The sequence below is a fragment of the Mustela nigripes genome, chromosome 4 (genome assembly GCF_022355385.1).
Source record: "Mustela nigripes isolate SB6536 chromosome 4, MUSNIG.SB6536, whole genome shotgun sequence".
NCBI classification, from domain to species: domain Eukaryota; kingdom Metazoa; phylum Chordata; class Mammalia; order Carnivora; family Mustelidae; genus Mustela; species Mustela nigripes.
This window is the reverse complement of record NC_081560.1, coordinates 104,949,348-104,974,748: the sequence shown is the minus strand read 5'-3', so window position 1 is coordinate 104,974,748 and position 25,401 is coordinate 104,949,348. Positions and strand designations below refer to the sequence as shown.

Here is a 25,401-nt window from a genome sequence, read left to right as displayed (position 1 = left end):
CCTCTTTTATATAGGTAATTCTTGTTATTAGAGGTAGTTATATTCTATAAACTGAACACCTAGTTAGTGAATACTGAACCATTGCTCTTAGGGGAAATAGAGGATTAAGTTCCTGCCAGTCTTTGGTCACACATTTTTTTTTTTTTAAGATTTTTATTTATTCATTTGACAAACAGAAATCAGAAGTAGGCAGAGAGGCAGGCAGAGAGAGAGAGAGGAGAAAGCAGGGTCCCTGCCGAGCAGAGAGCCCGATGTGGGGCTCGATCTCAGGACCCTGGGATCATGATCTGAGCCAAAGGCAGAGGCTTTAGCCCACTGAGCCACCCAGGCGCCCCTGGTCACACACTTTTGACCACTGATAAATACACATAATGTTGTTAAGTGTGTGTGTTTTTGTTTAAACTCACCTTATTTAATATATATTGATGTTTCATTAACTTTGAACTTGGTGCATAGCATTATAATTTCTATAGTTATAGTCATGCTTGAACAAAGCTCAACTAACATATTTTCTCCATGGGGCACCTGGGTGGCTCAGTCAGTTAAGCATCTGCCTTCAGCTCAGGTCATGATCCTGGGTTCTTGGGATCGAGCCCCTGTGTTGGGCTCCCTGCTCAGCAGGGAGTCTGTTTCTCCCTTTCTCTCTGGCCCTCCACCAGCTTATGCTCTCTCTTGTCTCTCTCTCCGCAAATGAATAAATAAAATCTTAAAAAATGGGGGGGGGGCGGTTTACCTGGGTGGCTGCCTTCAGCTCGGGTCATGATCTTGGGGCCCTGAGATCAAGTCGTGTATCAGGCTACCTGCTCAACAGGAGCCTGCTTCTCCTTCTTCCACTCTCCATGCTTGTGATCTCTCTCTCTCTGACAAATAAATAAATAAAATCTTAAAAAAAAAAAAAGCTTATTATAGTCTTCTTGCACTTAAAAACACCAGATAGCAAGCACTTCCACCACTCTCTTGGGGACCATTTTTTTTTTTTTAAGATTTTATTTATTTATTTGAGCGAGCGAGACAAAGCCTGAGCAGTGTGGGGACAGAGGGAGAAGCAGGCTCTCCACTGAGCAAGGAACCAGTGCAGGACTCAATCCCAGGACCCTGGGATCAAGACCTGAGCTGAAGGCAGACGCTTAACTGACTGAGCCATCCACACGCCCCTTGGGGGCCAATTTAACTGGCGGGATCACCAAAACAAGCACAGAAATGTGAAAATGTGATACTAAATAAACCACATAAAGGACACTTGAGACCTGAATCAAGAAGGCCAGTGCGTTGCCCACTTTGACTTCAGATGGGAACATGTACATCAAGTGGCTGAAAATTTTCTGCTTTCTGTTCCTGTCCTGCAATGAGTGCAGAAGCCCTGCAGTATTGATCTTGGAGTTAGCGAGTAGTTGGATTCTCTAATATAGAATCTGCGAGTAATGAGAATGGACTGTGATTCCCCTTTGAAGCTGCAGCTGCGTGTATGAATAATGAGTCAGGGAAGGCTTCAGAGTGACCGTGTTTGTCAAAACACTGCAGGGGGCATCACAGCAAAAATGACTCTTCACCTGTTGCTCATCAGTTTAACATAACTTACTTGTTTTTTAATTTTTTGAAAATCAAGGTTTTACGTGTACTTCAGATCTGTAAAGTTAATTATGAAAAACAGTAGCCTCTTATGTCTTTCTGCCCCTTTCCTTTTTCCAGAGATAACAAATTTCAGTTCTCTCAGCTGTTTCTTTTGTTTTTTACCTCCAGATCTCTAATAAAGGTGATTATGATGCTACTTTTTTTTTAAATATTTAATTTATTTATTTGACAGAGAGAGATTACAAGTAGGCAGAGAGAGAGAGGAGGAAGCAGGCTCCCTGCTGAGCAGAGAGCCCGATGGGGGACTCGATCCCAGGACCCTGAGATCATGACCTGAGCCGAAGGCAGCGGCTTAACCCACTGAGCCACCCAGGCACCCATGATGCTACTTCTTGATTTTGTTTTTAGGCGTTATCTGTAGTGATAAAGACTAGCTTTGTCTTACTGTCTTCCAACGATTACACATACACTTTCCATCTTACCAAATGGTAAATTTTGCTAGACCAGTTCAGTACTTAAATTGTTAGGATTTTTTGATTACATTGCTGCCCCACACACTTTTTTGTTTTTCCCTTCTGTTAATATTTGTCTGGCTTCTTTATTTACTTTCTCAATATCTTTCCTGAATTCATTCCCAACTGTACCATAAGTGTAAATATTTCAGCTATTGTGTTAGTATTTTCTTTACTATCATCATGAGGATTCCTTTCATCTTTAAGATCCTACATTTTCTGACACCATATCTTATTTCTTATTGTATTTTTGGTGGAGCATATCCTCTAGAAATCATTTTCCCAAGAAAGGATAGGAAGGCAAAGTTTTTGAAAATTTGTTTGATTAAATATATTCTTTTTCTACCCTCACACAAGACTCATGGCTTGATTGGGTTTAGATTTAAAAGAAAAATTTTCCTCTCAGAGTTTTAAGGTTTTTGTTCCATTTTAATGTTTTAGTTTTCAGTACTGTTGAGAAGTTCAATGACATTCTGCTAGCCAGTCTTTTCTATATGCTTTTTTCTCCCTAGAAAGTTTTCAGATCTTCTTTTGGCAGAGAAAAAAAAATCTTAATGTTCTAGATTCTTAAATTGAAAAGTTTTAGCACTTTGTTATTTTTAAATTTTTCTATTGAAGTATAGTTGAAACAATGTTACATTAGTTTCAGGTGAATAATATCATGGTGTGACAACTATGTATTATGCTATATTCACAACTGTAGCTACTGTCTGTCATCATACAATGCTATTACAACACCATTTACTATATTTCCTATGCTGTACCTTTCATTCCCATGAATTATTCATTCTTGGTGTGTGTCTTTATTTTTATTAATTTAATTAAATTAGTTAATTTTTTCAAAGGTTTTAGTTATTTATTTGACACAGAGAGAGAGATCACAAGTAGGCAGAGAGGCAGGCAGGGAGAGGGGGGAAGTAGGCTCCCTGTTGAGCAGAGAGCCTGATGTGGGACTCGATCTCAGGATCCTAAGATCTTGACCTGAGCCGAAGGCAGAGGCCCAACCCATTGAGCCACCCAGGCGTCCCAAATTAGTTAATTTTTGGAATTTTAGTGTAGTTGATATAGAATGTTGCATTAGTTTCAGGTATACAATACAATGATTTGACAAATCTGTACATTGATGTTATATTCGTCACAAGTCTGTCACCAGGCAATGCTATTATAGTATCACTGACTACATTCCCTAGGCTGTGCCTTTAATTCCCATGACTTATTCATTCTGTAACTGGAAGCCTCTATCTCCAACTCCCCTTTACCCATTTGCCCTCTGGCAACCCTCTCCCCTCTGGCAACCATCAGTTTGTATTTATAGGTCTGATTCTGCTTTTGGTTTGTTTATTCATTTGTTTTGTTTTTTAGATTTCACCTGTGGGTGACATCTTACATGATTTATCTTTCTGTCTGACTTATTTCACTTGGCATAATAGCCTGTAGGTTTATCCATGTTGTTGCAAAAGGCATGATTGCATCTTTTTTCAAGGCAGAGTAATATTCCTGTGTGTGTGTGTGTGTGTGTGTGTGTGTGTACACATCATGTCTTCTTTATCTATTTACCTATTGATGGACACTGGGGCTGCTTCCATAGCTTGGCTATTATAATAATGCAGTAAATAATGCAGTAAATATAGGGGGTGCATATATCTTTTCAAAGTGGCGTGTGCCTTTTAAAAATCTGTGCAGGGCTTGCAGAGGGCCTTTTCAATCTGGAAATTCATACCCTTCAAATCTGTGAACATTTTCTGAATTATTTTTTTATTAATGTTGTCTTTTCTGTTTTTGCTGTTAACTCTTTGAGCAGCCTGTATTATCAGAATTCCTGGACTGATCCTTTATTTTTCCTCCTTCTTCTCTGTTTTTCACTTTTATTCTTTCTTTTTGTTCTGTCTGGGTGATTATCTTTTTTTTTTTTTTTTAAGATTTATTTATTTGAGAGAGAGAGGAAGAGTGAGTGGGGAAATGGACACAGAGAGAGAGAGAGAGAGGCAGAGAGTCCTCAAACAGACTCACTACTGAGCGTGGAGCCTGAAGCAGGACTCAATCCCAGGACTCTAAGATCATGACCTGAGCCAAATCAAGAGTCTGCTGCTTAACCAAATGAGCCACCCAGGTGCCCCATCTTATTTTTATTTTTCTACCTTTCTCTTAAATTTTCATTCTTGTATCTTTTTCTAAAGTTCTAAGATCATATTTTTATTGTCTAAATATTATTTACAAGTATCTTTTTTTGTTTTATTGGTGCAAGTTCTTCATATTTCTGATAATGTTGATAATTTTTTATGGAGGTAAAATTTGCATACATTAAAATTCTTTTTGGTATATAGTTCCTTGAGTTTGGACAAAGGTATAGAGTCATGTAACCATCACCATAATTAAGGCACAGAACACTTTCCTTCCCCCTCAAAATTTGAGTCATTCCCTCTCTTCATCCCCAGTTTCTCCCAGCTCTTACCTGTTTCCTATCTTTATCTTTTGCCTTTTCCAAAATGTCATGTTGATGGAATCATAATGGTAGTTTTTAAAAAAAAGTTCTTTTACCTGCCATATATCTGTTTTCTCTCAGTTTCTTTTTCATGTTTGCTTTTGTCTCTTTCTTGATACAGTTTTCCCTATATTTTGCTGATTTTTGGCTGTTCTACATGATAAGAGATGGATATTAAAAGAACTGTTTGGAAACTGCATGCATGGGTAGAACTTTATTATGGGCTGAATTGTGTCCCCTCAAATGCATATGTTAAAGTCCTAACCCCTTGATCCTCAGAATGTGACTATTTTTGGAGGTAGGCTTCTTAAAGAGATAATTTAGGTTAAAATGAGGCCATTCTGGTGGGCCTTTGCTGATTGGTGTCTTTCTTTTTTAAACATATATTTTTAAAGATTTTATTTATTTATTTGAGCAAGAGTGAGTGAGAGAGAGAAAGCAGAAGAGGAGGGAAGTTCAGAGGGAAGCCCACTCCCTACTGAACTGGGAGCCTGATGCAGGTCTCAGTCCTGTGGCTCCAGGATCATGACCCGAGCTGAAGGCAGATGCTTAACCAACTGAGCCACCCAGGTGCCCATAACTTGTTGCCTTTATAGGAAGAGGTTAGGAGAGATATCAGGGATGTACTCCGCAGAGGGATGACCAAGTGAAGAGGCAGCAAGGAGGTAGTAATCAGCAAATGAAGGAAAGAGGCTTCAGGAGAAAATCAACTTCCTAATATCTTGATCTTGGACTTTTAGACTCTAGAACTGTGACAAAATAATTTCTGTTGTTTAAGGCCCTTAATTTATGGTATTTTGTTATGGCAGGGCTAGCACACTAAAGTAAGGCTTCTTGACTGACTAATTTCAATACAGGATAATATGGCTGGACTCTTATGTATGAATGACTACTATCAGTATTTTCCGTTATTTTCTCTTGGGTTGATAAAATTCTTCCCCAAAGAATAATTTTCCAGTAAGCTCATTTGACATGAAAGCTAGAGAAGAAAGGGATTTAGAGGCTTAGCGAATGGAGAGGATTTGCAGTAGCTGTTTTGGGAAGAGATTGTTGTTGGGTAGCAATGAATTTGAAGTTAGGCAATTTAATTTTGTAGGGGACAAAACAGACAGCCCTCTCCAAAAGCTTGATATTTATGTTGCAGTGTGTTAAGTGGCAAGGATGGTAAGGGTTCTTGAAGTCATGGTGTGTACTCTCATTAAGGGAACTGAATCAAAAACAGACAAAAGTTTCAAGTAGATGTTTAGTAGAAAAAAGACATGACAATGGCAAATAAACAGATGAAAATGTGTTCAACATCACTTGTCATCGTGGAAATACAAACTAAAACCACTTTGAGTGCATTGCCCAGTTTCCAAGATGGCTGTAATGATCCTTTTTTCCTCATACCACCTTGTGTGAACACTCCCTAACTCTGCACCAGTTGGCCTGTGTGACTAATCGCATGTGGCAGAAGTGATAATATGTCGCTTCTGGGATTAGGTTATAAAACACTGCGGCATCCATCATGGGCACCAAGAAACCCTACTTATCATTGCTGCAGTGGGCCTACATAATATTTTTACAGTGTTCCATTATGACAGTCTATTAATACATTGTAAAATGTGTTACATTGTAATACATTTTATTGTATATTATATATGTATATTGTATATGTATATTATATATTGTATACAATGTATGTATACATTGTATATATTACAGTATTACAATGTAATACATTGCAAAATGTGAGGACATTTTTTTCTTCCATTCTGTCCTGTCTTTCCCTCCATAAATATTTATTGAGTTTTTACTACATTTCAGATGCTAGTGTTTGATATTGGAAACACAGAATGAAAGTCACTTTTCTCAAGACTTTATCATCTAGTTAAGACTGACTAGTAAGTCATAATTCAGAAGAGTGCTATTGACAAAGCCTTGCTCAGGATGCTGTCGAGCAGGGATGCCTTCTAAGGATGTTGACTTAGGAAAGATGGAAGGACTTGTGTAGGTGAGACAGGGCAAAGGATTATTAGAGTCAGAGGAAAGAGCACATACAGCAGCCTGGAAATGTGAGTGATTTGAAAGAAGTATGACTGGTAAGACATTTCTTTTTTTGCAGATTGAAATTGAAAAGGTGGACAGGGGTGAAATCATGAACAATGGTCTCGTTTGCAGTTTTAGGAGGAAAATAGACTGTAAGATTCATGAGGGAAAGGACCATGAGTGAATGTGTGAATGAACAAGAAAGTGGCATAATGGGTTCTTCATTTTGGAAGATTACTCTGGAAGCAGTGTTGAGAATGGATTGGTGGGGACAGAGTTAAGCAGAAATAGGTTAAGATGCTTTTGCAGACAGTTGGGACAAGAAATGATGAAGGCCTGAGCAGAGGCAGTACCAGGGAACTGGGGAAGAATCAAGCAGATTTAACAGAAAATTGATGGCTGATTGAATGTGGGGAGTGAAGAAGAAGACATGCCTGGGAACGTTCTAAATTCTATCTTAGAGCAGTTGATGATGCCATTAACTGAGATAAGGAAGAGAGGAATGAGAAACTGATATGGTTGAAAAGATTGGGCCAATTTGCATTTTGAAAAATAATTTTGGCAGCATTATAGAGGGTGCCTTTTCTTTTCCTTTTCTTTCTTTTATTCTCTTCTTTCTCTTCTGTGCCTCCTCTCCTCTCCTCTCTTTTTTCACAAGATTTTTTATTTCCTTATTTGACAGACAGAGATCACAATTAGGCAGAGAGGCAGGCAGAGAGAGAGAGGAAGGAAAGCAGGTTCCCTGCTGAAGAGAGCCCGATGCAGGGCTCGATCCCAGGACCCAGGGATCATGACCTGAGCTGAAGGCAGAGGCTTTAACCCACTGAGCCACCCAGGCACCCTTTCTCTTCTCTTTTTAATGTAGGCTCCACGCCCAGTGTGAGTCCAGCAAGGGGTTTGAACTCATGGCCCTGAGATCAAGACCTGAGCTGAGATCAAGAGTTTTATGCTTAACCAACTGAGCTACCCAGGTGCCCCTATGGATGTTGTTTTGAAGAGAGTAAAGATTGAAGCCTGGCAGAAGAATTAGTAGGTTTTTAGAGCAACTCAAGAGAGAGTTGATCGTTACGTGAGCTACAATGGTGGCAGTGGGAATGAGAGAAGAGAAGCGAGCCAAGAGATATTTTTGAGAAAGACTGCAATGAGTTCTTTATTAAATTTAAGGGGTGCAAAAAGAGAGAGGGTTGAAGAATTTTGTTTGGGTTTTTGGCTTGGGTAACCAAGTGGGTAGGAGTGCCATTTACTGATTCAAGAAACACAAGACAAGTTTGGGGAGAAGGTAGAAATAATACTGACACGAGCTGATATTTATTGAGCACCATGGCTAAATGCTTGTAAGGCAAGGTTTCATTCAATTTTTTAGTATCCTTGTGAGATAGGCCCCAGTATTTTCCCAGTTTTACAAATAGGGAAATCAAGGTAGAACAAGGTCATAAGTACTAAATAGAGTAACAATTTGAACCTAGGGTGATACTTTTTTTTTTTTTTTAAAGATTTTATTTATTTGACAGAGAGAGATCACAAGTAGGCAGAGAGGCAGGCAGAGAGAGAGGAGGAAGCAGGCTCCCTGCTAAGCAGAGAGTCCAATGCGGGGCTGGATCCCAGGACCCTGAGATCATGACCTGAGCCAAAGGCAGCGGCTTAACCCACTGAGCCACCCAGGCACCCCTAGGGTGATACTCTTAATCATAATAGTAATTGTATCTTCTGGTTTTCCCTGGTAGATCATGAAATAGGAGGAAGGGGTATGATGCCTCTCATGCTGTATCTTCATAGAATGATTAGCACATAGTAGGGACAAAGGTTGTTTAATGGGAGCTTTTACTCTTGTCCTACTTAGTGTACCTATTCTACTCACTCTGCCACAGCTCCAACTCACCCTTTTTAAAAAAATCTTCCCAAGAACCACTCACATAAGGTATTTGGGTTTGTGCTAGACTTTACTGAACGAACTTGGTAATTTTGTTTAGGTACCACATATAATGTAAAATCTAATGCTAACTCTTGTAATATATTAAAAAAAGGTCTTTGAGCTGTCTTGTTAATAGAAGTTTTTCCTAGGTAGTTTTTCTTCTATCATTTTTCGTCAGCTTCCTCTTTCTGTCTTATTTTCCTTTCTATTCCAGCTACTTACCTATATCTTCAGATGCCCACTGAGAGTTCTTTGGCAGAGCATTTTCACTATGTCTTTAACTGTTTCTTTTTTTTTTTTTTAATATTTACTTATTTATTTTAGAGAGAGAGAACACAAGAGTAGGGGGAGGGGCAGAGAGAGAGAGAATCTCAAGCCTACTTCCCACTGAGCACAGAGCCTGATGTGGGGCTCGATCTCACCACCCTGAGATCATGACGTGAGCCGAAATCAAAAGTTGGATGCTTAACCAACTGAGCCACTCAGGTGTCCCTAACTGTGTCTTTTCCCACTGTACTCAAGCTCTCTCCAGGTTAGAAAAAAAATCAGCTATCTGACTTTGAAGATTCTGGTCTCTTTCAATGATTTTAGTAAGTTTGGGCTGCTATAATAGAATATCACAGACTTATATACAATAGAAATTTGTTTCTTATGGTTCTGGAGGCTAGAAATGTGAGATCAGAGGGCTAGCATGGTTGGATTCTGGTGCAGTTCTCTTCCGGGTTGGGGGCTGCTTACTCCCTGCTCTGTCCTCACATGGCGGAAGGGGTGCAAGGAAGTTCTTTGGGGCTCATTTAAGGGTACTAATTCCACTCATGATGGTTCCACACTTAAAGGTCCCACTTCCTAATATTTTAACTTCGGGGGCTAGTATTTCAACTTACGAGTTTTGGGGGGACACATTCAGTCCATTGCAATGATCATATGAATTATTAAGTATATGAGTTCTTCCTCCCTCTCTCATCGCTTCCCTGTGTGACCTTTCAGCTAATTCTTAGAGAGTGCCTTCTGTATGCCAGCCACTATTCTGGCAGGAGATACAAGACAGACAAGTCCGGCCTTCATTGAGGTTACGTTCTAGTGGAAAAGACAGTACAATAAGTAAACATATCAGGTAATGTGAAGTCATGGTAGGTGTTATAAAGAAAACTAAAGCATACTGAGATCCAGAGGGGTGCTGTTTGAGATTGGATGATCAGGCAAGATTTCTCTGAGAGTGCGGTGTTTGAGCAGAAATTTGAGTGAAGTAAGCAAAACATGCCAATGTGTGGAGGAAAAGAGTTCCAGGACTAGAGAATAGCAGGTGCAAAGGTCCTGTCACATCTCGGATTCTCCAGAAAGCAGATGTGGAGACAGAGTCGGAAGGACAGAGGATTTATTGGGGAGTAACACCCGTGAAAGGGAAAGGAAAGAAATAGGATTGGCCCTCAGACTCATGTGCACCTGTCAAATTCAGTACACCAAGGACAGCTGCAGGGGGTGGAGGAAACGAACAGGCCTTTCTGCCCAACTTTGCTCAGTCATTGGACCAGGGACTGTCCTGAGAACAGAGTGTTCTCACCTGAGTGAGGAAAGGTGGACCTTGAGGAAACCAATGCTGGAGCTGTAAGTTGACCATGCTTCTTTCTTATAGGTTGGGCAGAAATTCCTTTCTCTGAAGGGGAATCTTGGTGGTCCAGCTCTGTTTCTGCCATAGGCCCTGAAACAGAAATAGGCTCAGTTTGTTCAAGGGACTGCAAGAAGGCTAATGTAGCTGGGGAAGCCTGGGCGGGAGGGATGGGGTCATGGCCAGAGAGGTAACAGAGGGCCAGAGCAAGCAGCATCCGTGGGCTTTGGGAAGATGCTGAGTTTCATTCTAAGTTTGGTAAGAAGCCATTAGAGGATTTCAAGCAGGGGCATGACATATGTTTTATTTTGAAAGGATTGCTCTGCCATAGCCATTGTATCTGTTTATCTATTGCTCTACAACAGCTCTACAACAGCCATAGCCATTGTATCTGTTTATCTATTGCTCTACTTCTACTTCAAAACTGAATGGCTTAGAACAACAGTGGCTTATTTTTTCTCAGAGTTCTGTGAGTGTCCTGCTAGACTCACCTGAACTCACCTGCCTGGATCTGAGTGGTTTTTTTTTTTTTTTTTTAAAGATTTTATTTATTTATTTAACAGATAGAGATCACAGGCAGGCAAAGAGGTAGGCAGAGAGAGAAGAGGTAGCAGGCTCCCCGAAGAGCAGAGAGCCCAATGTGGATCTCGATCCCAGGACCCTGAGATCATGACTTGAGCCAAAGGCAGAGGCTTTAACCCACTGAGCCACCCAGGCGCCCCCCCGGATCTGAGTGTTTTAAGATGGCTTCACCCACAAGTCTGGACCTCACCTGGGACAGCTACAGACTGGGATGGCTAAGCCTCTCTCCATTTGTTCTTTTGTCCTCCGCTTTTTCATCTGAAGGTGGAGGTGTTCCCAAAAGTCAAGTCCTACTATGTAATGTTCCCTTGGCTTAAAGCAAGGCGGTTGTCCAAACTCAGAGTCAGCATGGAAGGAGAATGTACAAGTGTGTGGATATCTGGAAAGGTGACTCATGGTTACCACATTGAACATTGTTGTAGTTACTTCCCTTTTTCTGATCCTCTGCTCATCAGTTTATCCTCTGCATATAATTTAGTTTCCTACATAAGTGTGTTTCCAAGAAAATAATGCACCAGTCACATAGACTTCATATATTTCCTACTGCTGTGATAGCATTTTTTTATTGTAAAAGAATACATTGACTGGTTTCACGGACAAAATGCCCTTTGCTTATTTCTTCCTAGAGCAGTGTGGCCTGGGGACCCTCCTAGCTAAGAATTACTGTGCCACTGTGATACTTCTCAAGACTGTAATGGTGTATGTATAAATGTGTGACTCCTGTTACTTCCACTGGTGATGGAGCTGCATTGAGATTTTTTAAAAAATGTATTGGACTAAGGAATTCTCATTCATTGCTGGTGGGAATGCAACATGGTACAGCTTCTTTGGAAGAAGGAGTGGAAAACTAAACATACTCTCATCATACTATTCAGTAATCGATATTCCTTGATAGTTAACCAAATGGGTTGAAAACTTAAGTCCACACAGAAATGTGTACACAACATTTTAGCAGCTTACTTCATAACAGTCAAATCTTGAAAACAATGAAGGTGTCCTTTAGTAGGTGGATGGATAAATAAACTGGTGTATCAAGGTAACGGAGTATTATTCAGCACTGAAAAGAAATGATCTGCTGAGCCATAGAGGAAACTTAAACACATAAAGAAGCAAATCTGTATGATTCCAGCTATATCATGTTCTGGAAAAGGCAAATTGTGGATACAGTAAAAAGATTGGGTTCTGGAGTTTTGAGGGGAGGAATGGATGAGTAATCAGAGCACAGAGGGCTTTTAGGGCAGTGAAATGAATCTGTATATAATAATGTTTGGTACATTCCACTACGTGTTCTTCTAAGTCCATAAAACGTACGAGACCAAGAGTGAACTGTAAATTAAGTGATAGGGACCCTTCAGTGTATCTTCATCAGCTGTAGCAAATGTGTCTCTCTGGTGAGGGATGTTCAAAGTGGGGGAGGTTGTGCATTCATGGGAAAAGAGGTACATGGGAATTCTTGGTACTTTCTGCTCAGTTGTACTGCCCAAATCTAAAACTGCTCTAAAAAATAGTCTGATTTAAAAATGTACTGAACCAGTAGTTCATCATTTTCTCCCAATAATTCAGCTTGGTATCAGTCATTATGATATAAACTTTGTAAACCACTTGGCAAGAATTTAACGTTGTGATTTAATGTTGATGTTAAATGTTTTCAGTGAATTAGTGATATGATTGTTGACCTATCTACTTATTTTTATAGCTGGTGGGTAAAGAGAAAAAGGACATACACATTTGATTGTTTAATAAACTTTAAAAAAAATCATATTGTCTCCCTGTCTTAATGTGGAACAGGTATGTGGAGGTCTTTGTTGTTCCTTTTTTGTTGTGTAGTTCATTATTTATTTATATTTTATTTATTATTATTTTTTTATTAAAGATTTTATTTATTTATTTGACAGACAGAGATCATAAGCAGGCAGAGGCAGGCAGAGAGAGAGGAGGAAGCAGGCTCCCCGCTGAGCAGAGAACCCGATGCGGGACTCGATCCCAGGACCCTGAGATCACGACCTGAGCCGAAGGCAGCGGCTTAACCCACTGAGCCACCCAGGCACCCTATTTATTTATTTTTTAAAGACTTTTTAAGTATTATTATTTTTTACAGCAGTTTCAGGTTTACAGCAGAATTGGGAGGAAGGTACAGAGAATTCCCATCTGTCCCTTGCCTTCACACATCCCCCCTTATCAGTATCCTCCCACCAGAGTGGTATGTTTGTTTCAGTTTGTTACATCATATATATATAGATATAGATATCTATATCTGTAACTCTCTCTCTATCTATCTATATATGTTATGTTCAGTTAGCCAACATATAGCATGTCATTAGTTTTTGATGTAGTGCTCAACGATTCATTAGCATATTAGCATAGTACCCTAAAAATCCTTTGTGCTCAGCCGGATGTTCCTCCCCCACTACTTTTATTTTTCATTAGACAAACTATCTTAAGTGTAGCTGCGGACTTCATTAACTGTGTATTAGCCCTTGTAATTTTTACAGGTTGACTTCACTGAATCAGGTCAAGGTTTCTGTGTTACATAGAAAGTAGAAATATTGTGAAGGAAAACATATGTTTTTGGTAGTGATACAGATTACTTAAAGCACAATATGAAGAATTCTGCATTCTTCCTCCTGAAAATTAGTAATCAGTACTCTTAAAATATTTTCTGTGTTTTGCCAGATACTGACAATATGAAGCCCTTGGAGGGTGTGAAAATTCTGGATCTAACAAGGTTTGTATTGGTTTATCTGTGTTTCGGTGATTGAAGTTTTCCCTTCTTTCAAAAAAAAATACATTTATTTTTTGAATTATATTGCTTACTATCAAAGTTTTAGAAAGGAAAAGAAAAAAGAAAATTTTTTTATTGCATAATTCTAAGAGCAAAAAGTATATTTGTGCATTTTTTCTAATCTGCATATTTATATATAATTTTTAAAAACAAAAATTGGAACCATATTGAAAGTATAGTTTTGGGGGCATCTGGGTGGCTCAGTTGGTTAAACATCTGCCTTTGGCTCAGTTGCTCAGCTGCTTCTCCCTCTCCCTCTGCCCCTACCCTTGCTCATGCTTTCTTTCTCTCAAATAATAAATAAAATCTTTAAAAAATTTGAAATTACAGTTTTGCCCACATTTAAAAGACAGTGTTATATTTTGAGTGTTTTTCTGTGTCATTCAAAATTCCAGAAAAATGTGGGATGATACTTTATTATATAGTTGTCATATAATTACTCTTCCCCTAATATTTCACAATTACAAATTAGGTTTCCTTTTTCATAAATCCTTGCCTCAGGAAATCTTAGGATTTCTTCCTTAGCATAGAATTCTGGAAGTGGAATTACTGAATCAATGGGAATATACTTTTTTGGAAAGATTTTATTTATTTATTTGAGAGAAAGCATGGGGCAGGAGGAAAAGCAGACTTCCCACTGAGGGGCTCGATCCCAGGACCCTGAGCTCATGACCCTAATATCATGACCTGAGCTGAAGGCAGATGCTTAACTGCGTCACCCAGGCACCCTGCGGGAATATACTTTTTTTTTTCTTTTTAAAGTTTTAATTTATTTATTTGATAGAGACACAGCGAGAGAAGGAACACAAGCAGGGAGAGTGGGAGAGGGAGAAGCAGGCTTCCCACCGAGCAGGGAGCCCAGTGGGGGGGACTCAATCTCAGGACCCTGGGATCATGAACTGAGCCAAAGGCAGATGCTTAAAACTGAGCTCCCACGTGCCCTCGGAATATACATTTAAAGCTCTTAATACATAGTGCCAAATTGCTATTTTTGAACAGTTTTAATAATTTTAATTCTTACTATAATTATATGAGTTTATCTATGTTAATGAGTTATTAAGAATTAATATAAAAATCTGCAAGGTGGTAATTATTTATCATTGTTAATATTGTAGAGTACTGGCGGGACCTTTTGCTACTATGAATTTAGGAGATCTTGGAGCAGAAGTTATAAAAGTGGAAAGACCAGGTAAAGCTATTGCTCTCTTTAAAACATGGAAACTAATACAAGTTTCTCTTTTTTAAAGATTTTATTTTTAAGTAATCTCTACACCCAACGTGGGGCTTGAACTCATAACCCTGAGATCAGAAGTCACATGCTCTTCCAACAGAGCCAGCCAGGTGCCCCAGAGTACTACAGTTTTTAGCTGTTTTTTAAAAAAATAACTATGTGTCTGTATATGGGATGACGGGAGAATTGAAATGAAATGATTATTTTTTTTCCTCTCCATTCCTTACTTTCCTCTGAACCTATATTAGTGATTTCTTCTTACTCATTAAAAAAAATATATTTTATTTATTTAACAGAGAGACACAGCAAGAGAGGGAACACAAGCAGGGGGAGGGGAGTGGGAGAGGGGCTTGATCCCAGGACCTGGGATCATGACCTGAGCCGAAGGCAGATGCTTCATGACTGAGCCACCAAGGTGCCTCTCCTCTTACTTTTTGTAAGTGCCAGGTTTTAAGGCTTTAGCCAGGCCCTTCACACGTACCTGAAAGCCTCCTGTAGAGACGGAGATGCACCATGCACTGTCACCATGACAGTGATGCTAGCACTTGCAGGGACAGGCACAGGTCTTATCATGAGGCCTGTATTAAGTTATTTAATGTCTGCTACAACCTTATGGGCTGAACCTGTATTATTCTGAGATTATAAACACAGAGAAACAGAGACATAAAGCAGTTTGTCCAAAGTCACACAGCTGATCAGGAATATCCATGCACTCACCCTGGTCTGGCTCTCCTTAGCCCCGCGCCAGCCTATCATTGAGACTGACTTTAGAGCTGGCCTGACCACCCTTCCTTGCTGGGGGATGGAGGGAAGGCCAAGAGGAGGGGAGGGTAAAACGGTAGACGCAGGACACACAGGAAGGAGAAAAGGAAAAGGAATCAGCGTCCTTCCAAAAGGAACCCAGATACTCCAAAATAAGTCATTCTTTTCTGTTTTTAATAAAAGAAACATTTTCTCATTTTATAATTGTAAGCATTTTGAGAGAGGAACACTGAAACTGAGATCAGTTCTTTGGGTTTGTTTTTCATCACATCTTTCCCATTTTTCCTTTCCTCTTGGTCCACCAAATAAATCTATTCGGTGTACACAATTCTCACTTTTATTTGGTGCCTTCTTAGTATTTGGGTGTTTAGCTCATGCTCTTATTGAAAGTTATTTCAGTACTTACTATTGAAAGAAATTATTGTATGCTCCTTCTCTCCTACAAGCACTTAAAGAGCAGAGTCCATCTTCTCCATGTCCTCCATATCATCCTATAAGGAGCTCATTTTGGATGGTTTCAAAACTTAGCATTATTATTTAGTCTTCAAATTGGATCCTTATGGATATGGAACAGAATTACCAAGTTAGTGAAAATGGTCTAGCCTTGAATAGTATATCTGCAAGACTCATAAAAGACTAGTTTATAATTACATCACCTGATTAATTTCCCAGAAGTGATTAAACACTATAAAGTAGAAGACATGGTGTAGAAGATTCAACTTTCTGCTTATTAGATTTCTTAGGAGGACAAAGCAATTAGCAGAAGATTCTCTGATCAGCATGGGGAATACTCTGTTATTATTATATCGGATTTATTTGACCCTGTGTTTATCAGGCTCCGGGTAGTGAAAGAGTCTGGTGAACCCTGCTTTCCAGATGTAACGAAAGCTTCATTTACCTGGTCATTGATGTTCATCACATTTGGTTGTTGTGGGATGCATGCTGAATAATGTTTGCTTTCTGGCTGAATACCCTTTTTGTCTTTTCCAAGTTTCATAAAACTTTGATTTCCATGTTATTATGCAAATTCAATACCATGGCACTTTCTCATTTTAGCCATTGGGTCTTCCCGTCCTAGATGGAGCATCAGGTCTACTTTCTCTTGCTATTTCAGTTGAGCACTAATCTAAATGTTTATGTTTATATTCATTTTAGAGATCATTATTCCCTCTTTATGTAGGCCTCATTTCTCCTTTGTATGTTTTCCTTTCTTCAGTAGGGGGTACCTTCCTTTGTCTAGGACTTTACATCCCATAGTCATACACTTGGGATTGAGCTTTGTTCGTAGTAGATTGTTGTTCATTTTTTTTTTCCTGATTGGTCTCTTTCCCTTAATCCTTCTGCACGATGCATTTTATTTAATTAATTAATTTATTTTTAAAGATCTTATTTATTTATTTGACACAGAGTGAGAGAGAGAGAGAGAGAGAGAGAGAGTGAACATAAGCAGGGGGAGTGGGAGAGGAAGAAGAAGGCTTCCCACTGAGCAGGACCCCAGGATCATGACCTGAGCTGAAGGCAGCTGCTTAACAACTGAGCCACTCAGGTGCCCCTGCATGACGCATTTTAATGTTTCTATTATGTGTTTAACTGTTTTGGGTTTTGAGATAGTTATTTAACACAGATCTGAGGAAGAGTAATTTGGCAGGACTTTCAAAGTTCAGGAGAGAATTAGTCTTTTCTCAGGCCACTCCTCTAGTTCTTCCTTCCCGCTTGCTTGCTTGCTTCCTTCTTTCCTTCCCTCCTTCCTTTTTTAAAAAAATTATTTATTTATTTGAGAGAGAACGAGCATAGCAGGGGGAGAGGCAGAGGGAGAGGGAGAAGCAGAGTCCCCATTGAGCAGGGAGCCTGATGCAGAGCTCAGTCCCGGGACCCTGGGATCACGACCTGAGCTGAAGCAGACACTTAACCGACTGAGCCACCCAGGTTATAGCTTTCTGATTTGGGACTTAGACTATTCTTATATTTGTAATCAAAGAGCCCATAGATTTTCTTTCTCTTCTTTCTTAGTTACTTAGCTGGGCAAAATGGACTAGGGAAGGCAGCAAATGATGCTGCTGGTACTCGTGGCTTGTGGCCCTTAGGCAGGAGTATGAGGGCAGAGGTGTATGCGGTCCTTTGTTCACTGCTGTGGAGCACTGTCTGTGATGTAGTAGGTGCTCAATAAATATTTTGCTGAATGGATTGAATGTGTCAAAATATCTTTTAAGAAAAGCAGTCTGAAGTTTTATATGAGGTCTCCAGACTTTGAAGTCATGGCAGCTAATTAAAAACTTTAAATTTTGTGTGGGTCCAATAAAACATCTTTCAACTGTCAGTTTTCCCAGTTGGTGTCCTTTAGCCTTTATTTCTTGTCCATGCTGATTCTTTCCAGGGGCCACTGATCCTCTCTAAAGTCCTGGGTAGGAAAACCATGTAGGCCTCCAATTAAGATTCCTGACATTATTTCCATTTTGAAAGATGAATGTAAACATGTGAAATTACCTAATTTTAGCCCTCCCTTGACGCTGCTTTATTTTAAGAAAACTAGTGTATTGAAAGCTTCAGGAGAGTAGAGTGGCTGGACTTTCTCTTTACTCCAAGAGGTCCTGTCTGATCCTGAAGATCCAGATTCACACCTGCCATGAAGCCTCTTACTGGTTTATTCCTAGAAGATTGCCTTTCTGGGGTCCTATAGTTCACTTTTTCCCCTTTTATTTTGAGCATGCTATTCCATTTGATGCTAACCGTGATTTCTTTGTTTTGTTATTGGTTCATCTCCAGTTAGAAATAATGTGTCTTCTTTTTTTGTTCAGATTTTATTTATTTATTTATTTGAGAGAGAGAGAGAGAGAGAAAGAGAGAGTGGGAGTGCACGAGTTGGGGAGGGTAGGAAGGGAGAGGGAGAAGCAGACTCTTAGCTGAGCAGGGAGTCTGACAGGACGTGGGGTTCGATCCCAGGACCCAGGGATCATGACCTGAGCCAAAGGTAGATGCTTAATGGACTGAGCCACCCAGGTACCCCTGGAACTAATGCTTCTTTTCTCCTCTGGCCTGTGTTCTGTTTTTTCTCTTGGGAAGTTGTTGTTGTTATTATTATTTTTCAATAAATGAATCTATTCTTTGGCCTCTGTTTTTTTTTTTTTTTTTCCCCAAAAGGTTATGTCTGCTTTTCTTGATCAGTTTTAGTGGTAAAGTCTAATGGGCTAATAGGTTAATTATATTATTTAGATGAGATTAGAATTTCAAGTCTAACTCATATTCACAAATATTCTCTTCTTGGGGGCCAGTCTTTAATTGTAATTACTTATATAGTGATTAGTTTCTTTTAAAAAAAAATATATATATATATTTATTTATTTGACAGAGAGACTCAGCGAGAGAGAAACACAAGCAGGGGGCTGGGAAAGGGAGAAGTAGGCTCCCCGCCAAGCAGGGAGCCCGAAGCTGGGGTCCATCCCAGGACTCTGGGATCATGACCTGAGTGAAAGGCAGACTCTTAACGACTGAGCCATCCAGGCCCCTCATAGTGATTAGTTTCTGATACCAATATTTAATCAGGCCTTATATTATAAGATTCTTAAATGATACTATTTTGTGCCATTTACGCATTAATGGATTTTCTGAGTTCTGTCTACATAGTCAGTTGCTTTTTGTGCCAAGGAAAATTTTTCTGTAACTCTATAGTTAAAGAATCTAACACAAACATGACTTGAGGTAGATGTCCAGAAAAAAAAAACCCTGTATTTTGATGGTTTTAAACTTCTCCTTTGAAGCAAGACCTAGGTGACTAAAGCTTTATTCTAGAATACTATTTGAAATTAAATGAATCTGCTGTTCAGTAACTTATTTTGCCTCTCATGATTTGTTGCTATAACACAAAATGTTTTTCCTAGTTGTATTGAGAAATAGTCAACATACATCATGTATAAGTTTGAGGCACGTGGCATGATGGTTTGATTTATGTACATCGTTATCACATTATTACCACAGTAGGTTCAGCTAACATCTGTCTTCTCATGGAGATATGATAAAAGGAAAAGACAGAAGAAAAGAAAAAAGGAAAAAAATTCTTCTTATGATGAGATCTATTAGGATTTGCTTTCTCAACAAATTTCCTATATAACATATAGCAGTGTTATATGTTACACCTTTTGACCACCTTCCTCTGGTTCCCTCCACCTGCACCCTCCACCTCTGGTAACCACAAGTCTGATCTCTTATTCTGTGAGTTCATTTGTTTTTTTTAAAAATTCCACATATAAGTGAGATCATACAATATTTGTCTTTGTCTGACTTATCTCATTTAACATAATGCTTTGAAAGTCCACCCATGTTGTCACAAATGGTAGGATTTCCTTATTTTTTATGGCTTAATAGTATTCCATTGTGTATATATACTACAACTTTATTGATGGATGTATCCATCAATGGGCACAGGTGTTTCCATACTTGGCTATTGTAAATAATGCTGCTATGAACATAGGGTTGCATATCTTTTTGAGTTAGTGTTTTTGTTTCGTTTGGCTATATTCCTAGAAGTGGAATTGCTGGATCATATTGTAGTTCTCTTTTTACTTTTTCTGGATCCTTCATACTGTTTTCCACAGTGGCTGTACCAACTTACATTCCTACCAGCAGTGCAGGGGTGTCCCCTTTCTCTGTATCCTCAACAGTATTTGTTATCTCTTGTCTTTTTGCTTATGGCCATTCTAACAGGTGTGAGATGATTATATCACTGTGGTTTTAATTTGCATTTCCCTAATGACTAGTGATGTCAAGCTTCTTTTTCTGTACCTGATGGCCTTTTGTCTGTCTTCTTTGGAGAAATATCTCTTTGGGTCCTTTGCCCATTTTTTGATTGGGTTATTTGTTTTTATTTGAGTCATGTGAGTTAACTGTATGTTTTGGATATTAATCTGTTATCAGCTATATGGTTTGCAAATATTTTTTCCCATTCTATAGGTTGTCTTTTCACTTTGTTGATGGTTTCCTTGCTGTGCAGAAGCTTTTCAGCTTGATGGAGTTCCACTTGTTTATTTTTGATTTTATTGCTTGTGCTTTTGGTATCAAATCCAAAAGAATCATTACCAAGGCCCATTTCAAGGAACTTTGTTCCTATGTTTTCTTCTAGGGGTTTTATGGTTTTAGGTCTTATGTTTACGTCTTTGATCTTTTGAGTTAATTTCTGTGAGTGATGAAAGGTGTAAGCTATGGGCTCAGTTTCATTCTTTTACATGTGAGTATCCAATTATCCTCTAACCATTTGTTGAAAAGACTGTCTTTTCTTCATCAAGAGCTCTTGTTTCCCTTGTCATGTATTAGCTGACCACGTATGCTTGGGTTTATTTTTGGGATTTCACAGAAACTTAAAGATTTATTTATTTATTTATGATGCCATTTTATTATAAAATCTCGCTTACCATTATTCTGGTTTAATTATTTAACAAAAATCTTTCATAGACTCAGCATTTCTTTGCACATTTAATGCCAAGAAACACAGAAAGAGCTGAACTAAACTACCAAAGCTTTTTACTTTTTAACCTAAACTGCCAAAGATTTTTACTTTTTGCTTGCCAAAAACTGAAAGTAGGTTTTTTTCTTTTAAATTTGCCATTTATTAAATCTGAAGATTGCTAAAAGGATATTTCTTTCTGGATATTGACTTTCAGGGGTGGATTCTAGTGAGAGATGATACAGTAGGACTTAGTGAATAAGGTGGAGTTTGGAGAGTTGCAACAAGTTCTTATGGCCCCTGTGGATTGCTTAATTCCCCTGAAATGAGGTGATTTTGTGAAGGCATCTGTGAATGTATATGATGGGTGAATGTTGGTTTGGATGTCTCATGATGTTTAAGAGTTAAAAATTAATAGCTCATACTGTTATTTTCAGGAGCTGGTGATGACACACGAATTTGGGGGCCACCTTTTGTGGGGACAGAGAGTACTTATTTCCTCAGTGTTAATCGAAATAAAAAAGTAAGAATATATTTTCTTTCTTTGTTTTTTTTTATATAATTCTTTTGTAATAACAAAACTTTTGTTTCTATCCTTTTCTATCATTCGTTTCTATCCTTTTCTTGTATATATAATTAGTACTTAAAAGAAGGTGAAATTTTATTCATTCACTAGTTACAAAATAGAAACGAGAGCTTTTTACTAATTTTCCTTCTCTACTAACTTATTTCATGAGAATTTATAATGGTTTATAATGGAATAATTTTATTAAAGAGAAAAATAATTTGATTCTTTACATTTTCTTCTTTCAGAGATTGCTAATTGCCTAACATTTGGTATTATTATTTGAAAAAATTTTACTAGAATCCTTGCTATCATCCTAATATATCGCCATTGCAAATAAAATCAGTAAAGATAGTTCAGATGTTTCTTCATGAGTTATCCTTATTGAACTGTCAGTAATATGAAAACCTTTATATTATTTTAATATATATATTTTAATTTTTAGAGTATAGCTGTAAATATCAAGGATCCAAAAGGGGTGAAAATCATCAAAGAGGTACAGTATGCTCTATGGAAGATATCTTACCACCTGGGTTGTAACTGGGGATTTGAACATGAGTTGAAGTGTTTTAAAACTTTATTTCATTGGCAATCACTAATTTTCCTGTAAACGCCATTTAAGAATTTAACTTTACATTTATTGTAAGTGAAATTTGCTTTCTAATTTCTTAGATGTTTTGTATAATATTTCTCTACCCTGTGAAAGTTTTCAGTCATAATATTATCTACTGTTGACCGAATGCCTACTCTGTATCACTCTTAGGCTTGGACACTTTCCATATATTATTCCCTCAGATCCTCAGGATTTGACTTGTAAATTGGTATCAGCATCCTCATTTTCACGGGAGGGCAGTGAGTCTCATGGCCTCAGGGGATGCTCCAAAGAGGACAGAGCTGGTAAAGGGAAGAGCTGAGGTTTGAACCCGGTGATGGGGGTCCCATCACTGGAGAGCCCAAGCTCTTCTAACCTTTATTCCGATGGCTAATATGTCCAGAGCTGATTTCAGCATCTTTGCTTGAGGGGCAGGATTGGGTACTGGTTTGGTGCACCCTAGTTCTCCACTGCTGAGATTCTAATCCTTCTTTCTTTACTTACTAATTTATGTGACTTCAGGTAGATGATGTTTTTTTTTTTTTCAAGATTTTCTTGCCTTAAGATTGTTCTTGCCTTTATTCTCCTCTTTCTGTTCTCTCAGTATCATCTTCAGTGTTCACAGTTCCTGCTTTTTTGCTTCTATTTCAGAGCATTCTGATATTTTATCCTAAGTAGTCAAGGTTTCAGATTTGTTTGAGCAAATACTTTGTAGTTTCATTAGAGCTTCTCAATAGGTGGAATTCCTAATTCTTGCTACTAATGCGTAAGTGTGCTTTTGAGTATTTTAGGACTGCATGTATGATTCTGACCAAAGTACACAAATCTCCAGGACTTCCTTCTCGCTGTCCTGGGATCTTGCCAGTCTTTTACTATTCTACTTTGAATTACATTTACATTCTACCTTGAATTAACTTTTTCTTTTTTTTAAAATAATTAAAAAAATTTTTTTTAAGGATTTTATTTATTTATTTGACAGAGAGGGAACAGAAGCAGGGAGAGTGGGAGAGGGAGTAGCAGGCCTCCCACCAAGCCGGGAACCTGATGTGGGGCTTGATCCCAGGACCCTGGGATCATGACCTGAGCCAAAGGCAAATGCCTAATGACTGAGCCACCGAGGCACCCCTATAATTAAAAAATTTTTAAATTTATTTGACAGAGATAGAAACAGCGAGAGAGGGAACACAGGCAAGGGGTGGGGAGGGAGAAGCAGGCTTCCCGCTAAGAAGGGAGCCTGATGCGGGGCTTGATCCCACGACCACGGGATCATGACTTGAGCTGAAGGCAGATGCCCAGGTGCCCCTGAATTAACTTTCATTATGAGCTTGATTTCTCTTCATGTCTGATTGATAATAAAATACATTTCAAGTCATATTAAACTTAAATAAATTATATGGGGACGTTATTGATGTCTGTTGCTTTTAGCTAGTTCCATGTTTTTAGCTTTTAGCATGTTATATATCTTATTGCCTAGGGAAAAAATTATTTTTTGCCTAGTCTTTTTATGCTTTCTGGCATCGATTTCTCTTTTAGCTTAAGAGTAGCAAAACAACCTCTTTATTCAGACCATGGTGGCTATGATTGCTAATATATTGAGTTTAGTTTATGGAAACAGTTCCAAAGTAGCATACAAAGCAATCAGCTGGATACATGAGAGCTTCAAAAATATGACTCCTTTGTCTACTAGGCTAACTAGAAACAGCTTGAGCAAAAAACAAAATTCTGCTTAGAAAATCTATGTAGATCCCAGTATTTTCATAGCAATATGATTTGTTAACTTTCTGACATATCATTTATATTTCAAATAATTCTCTATGTTAACTAGTTGACAGTCACAATATCCATATTGAGTGCACATGATATGTTCCAAAGAGCAATGTCATGGATTTTCTTTTCTTTCTTTTGTTCTTTCTTTCTTTCTTTTTTTTTAAAGATTTTATTTATTTATTTGACACAGAGAGAGATCACAAGTAGGCAGAGCAGCAGGCAGAGAGAGGGAGAATCAGGCTGTCCGCTGAGCAGAGAGCCCAATGCGGGACTTGAGCCCAGGACCCTTGGGACCATGATCTGAGCTGAAGGAAGAGGCTTAATCCTCTGAGCCACCCAGGTGGCCCTGGATTTTATTTTCTTATGAGAAATTCAGACGTACAAAATAGCTGAAAGAAGAGTATAATGAACTTTCTTCAACCCTATGCCTAGATGCAGTGTTGTTAATATATTGCTGTATTTGCTTATTTACATATGTATGCCTATATGTGTGTTTGTGTGTGTATTTTTAAACTTTTATATATTTTATTTTTCTAAGATTTATTTATATATTTATTTAAAGAGTGTGAGCAGGGAGAGGGGCAGAGGAAGAGGGAGAGAGAATCTCAAGCAGACTCTGCACTGAGCACGGAGCCCAGTGTGGGGCTTGATCATGACTCTGAGATCATGACCTGAAGAGTCCAACGCTGAACTAAGCTGAGTCACCCAGATGCCTCGTGAACTATCTTAAAGTGGATGATAGGAAACTTTGCCTGAAATCTTTCAGAATACTTTTCCTACCAATAAGCATATTCTTCGATATAACATTTAAAAATTTACTTTATGATTTCTTTAGCAATGTGGTTAAATTATTATCATCACTTTCCTTTCTATTTCTGATCTCCACTGTGTTCTTAAATTACATGTAACAAAGGGATCTCAGAATTAGATACTCTGTATTTCAACTTAATTTTAGTTCTTATTTACTCTTTGGCTAGATGAAGGATTTTCTTTTTTCTGTTTTAGAAAGAAAAAGGTAGTAGCTTCTCTAACTCATGCAAAATTGTGCTTGCTTTTTTTTCTGGGCCAGATTCTAGGATACGTGTTTTAGGTGATTGGTGAGCACTTAGATGAGGAAGAGGTGATCAGCAGTAAAACTGGAAACCAGTCCTCTCACTTTATTTCCTAGTAGATTATTGTATTTGGGAAATGCCAGTAAATAGTTGGTCTCCTTTGAAGCAATTGTCAGACATAACACTTGTAGTTAGAGTGGGGAGCAGTGTAACTCAGAGGGAGTTTTCTGATGTTATGATTTTAGCATCCCCCTTTTTTTAAAAAAAGATTTTATTTATTTAATTGAGAGAGAGAGAGTGAGAGAGAATGAGCAGTGGGGAGGAGCAGAGGGGGAGAGAGAGAGAGAGAGAGAGAGAGAAGCAGACTCCTTGCTAAGCAGGAAGCCCAATGCAGGGCTCCATTCCAGGATCCCGTGGCCCTGCCCTGAGCCGAAGGTAGATGCTTAACTGCCTGAGCCACCCAGGCGCCCCAGATTTTAACACTCTTGTGTTAGAATTTTTATGAATGATTAGATGAAGCTT

General features: G+C 38.6%; 1 protein-coding gene across 16 annotated transcripts in view; it reads left to right on the top strand.

Moving 5' to 3' along the window:
• SUGCT (succinyl-CoA:glutarate-CoA transferase) overlaps positions 1–25,401 on the top strand; it is an 840,768-nt gene that overhangs the window by 14,614 nt on the left and 800,753 nt on the right. For all 16 annotated transcript variants that reach the window (XM_059397231.1, XM_059397230.1, XM_059397222.1 and 13 more), the window contains exons 2-5: positions 13,368–13,419; positions 14,592–14,665; positions 21,341–21,426; positions 21,914–21,964. In XM_059397231.1, coding sequence (XP_059253214.1) covers positions 13,368–13,419; positions 14,592–14,665; positions 21,341–21,426; positions 21,914–21,964 — 263 coding nt within the window. The remainder of the gene's footprint in view (positions 1–13,367; positions 13,420–14,591; positions 14,666–21,340; positions 21,427–21,913; positions 21,965–25,401) is intronic.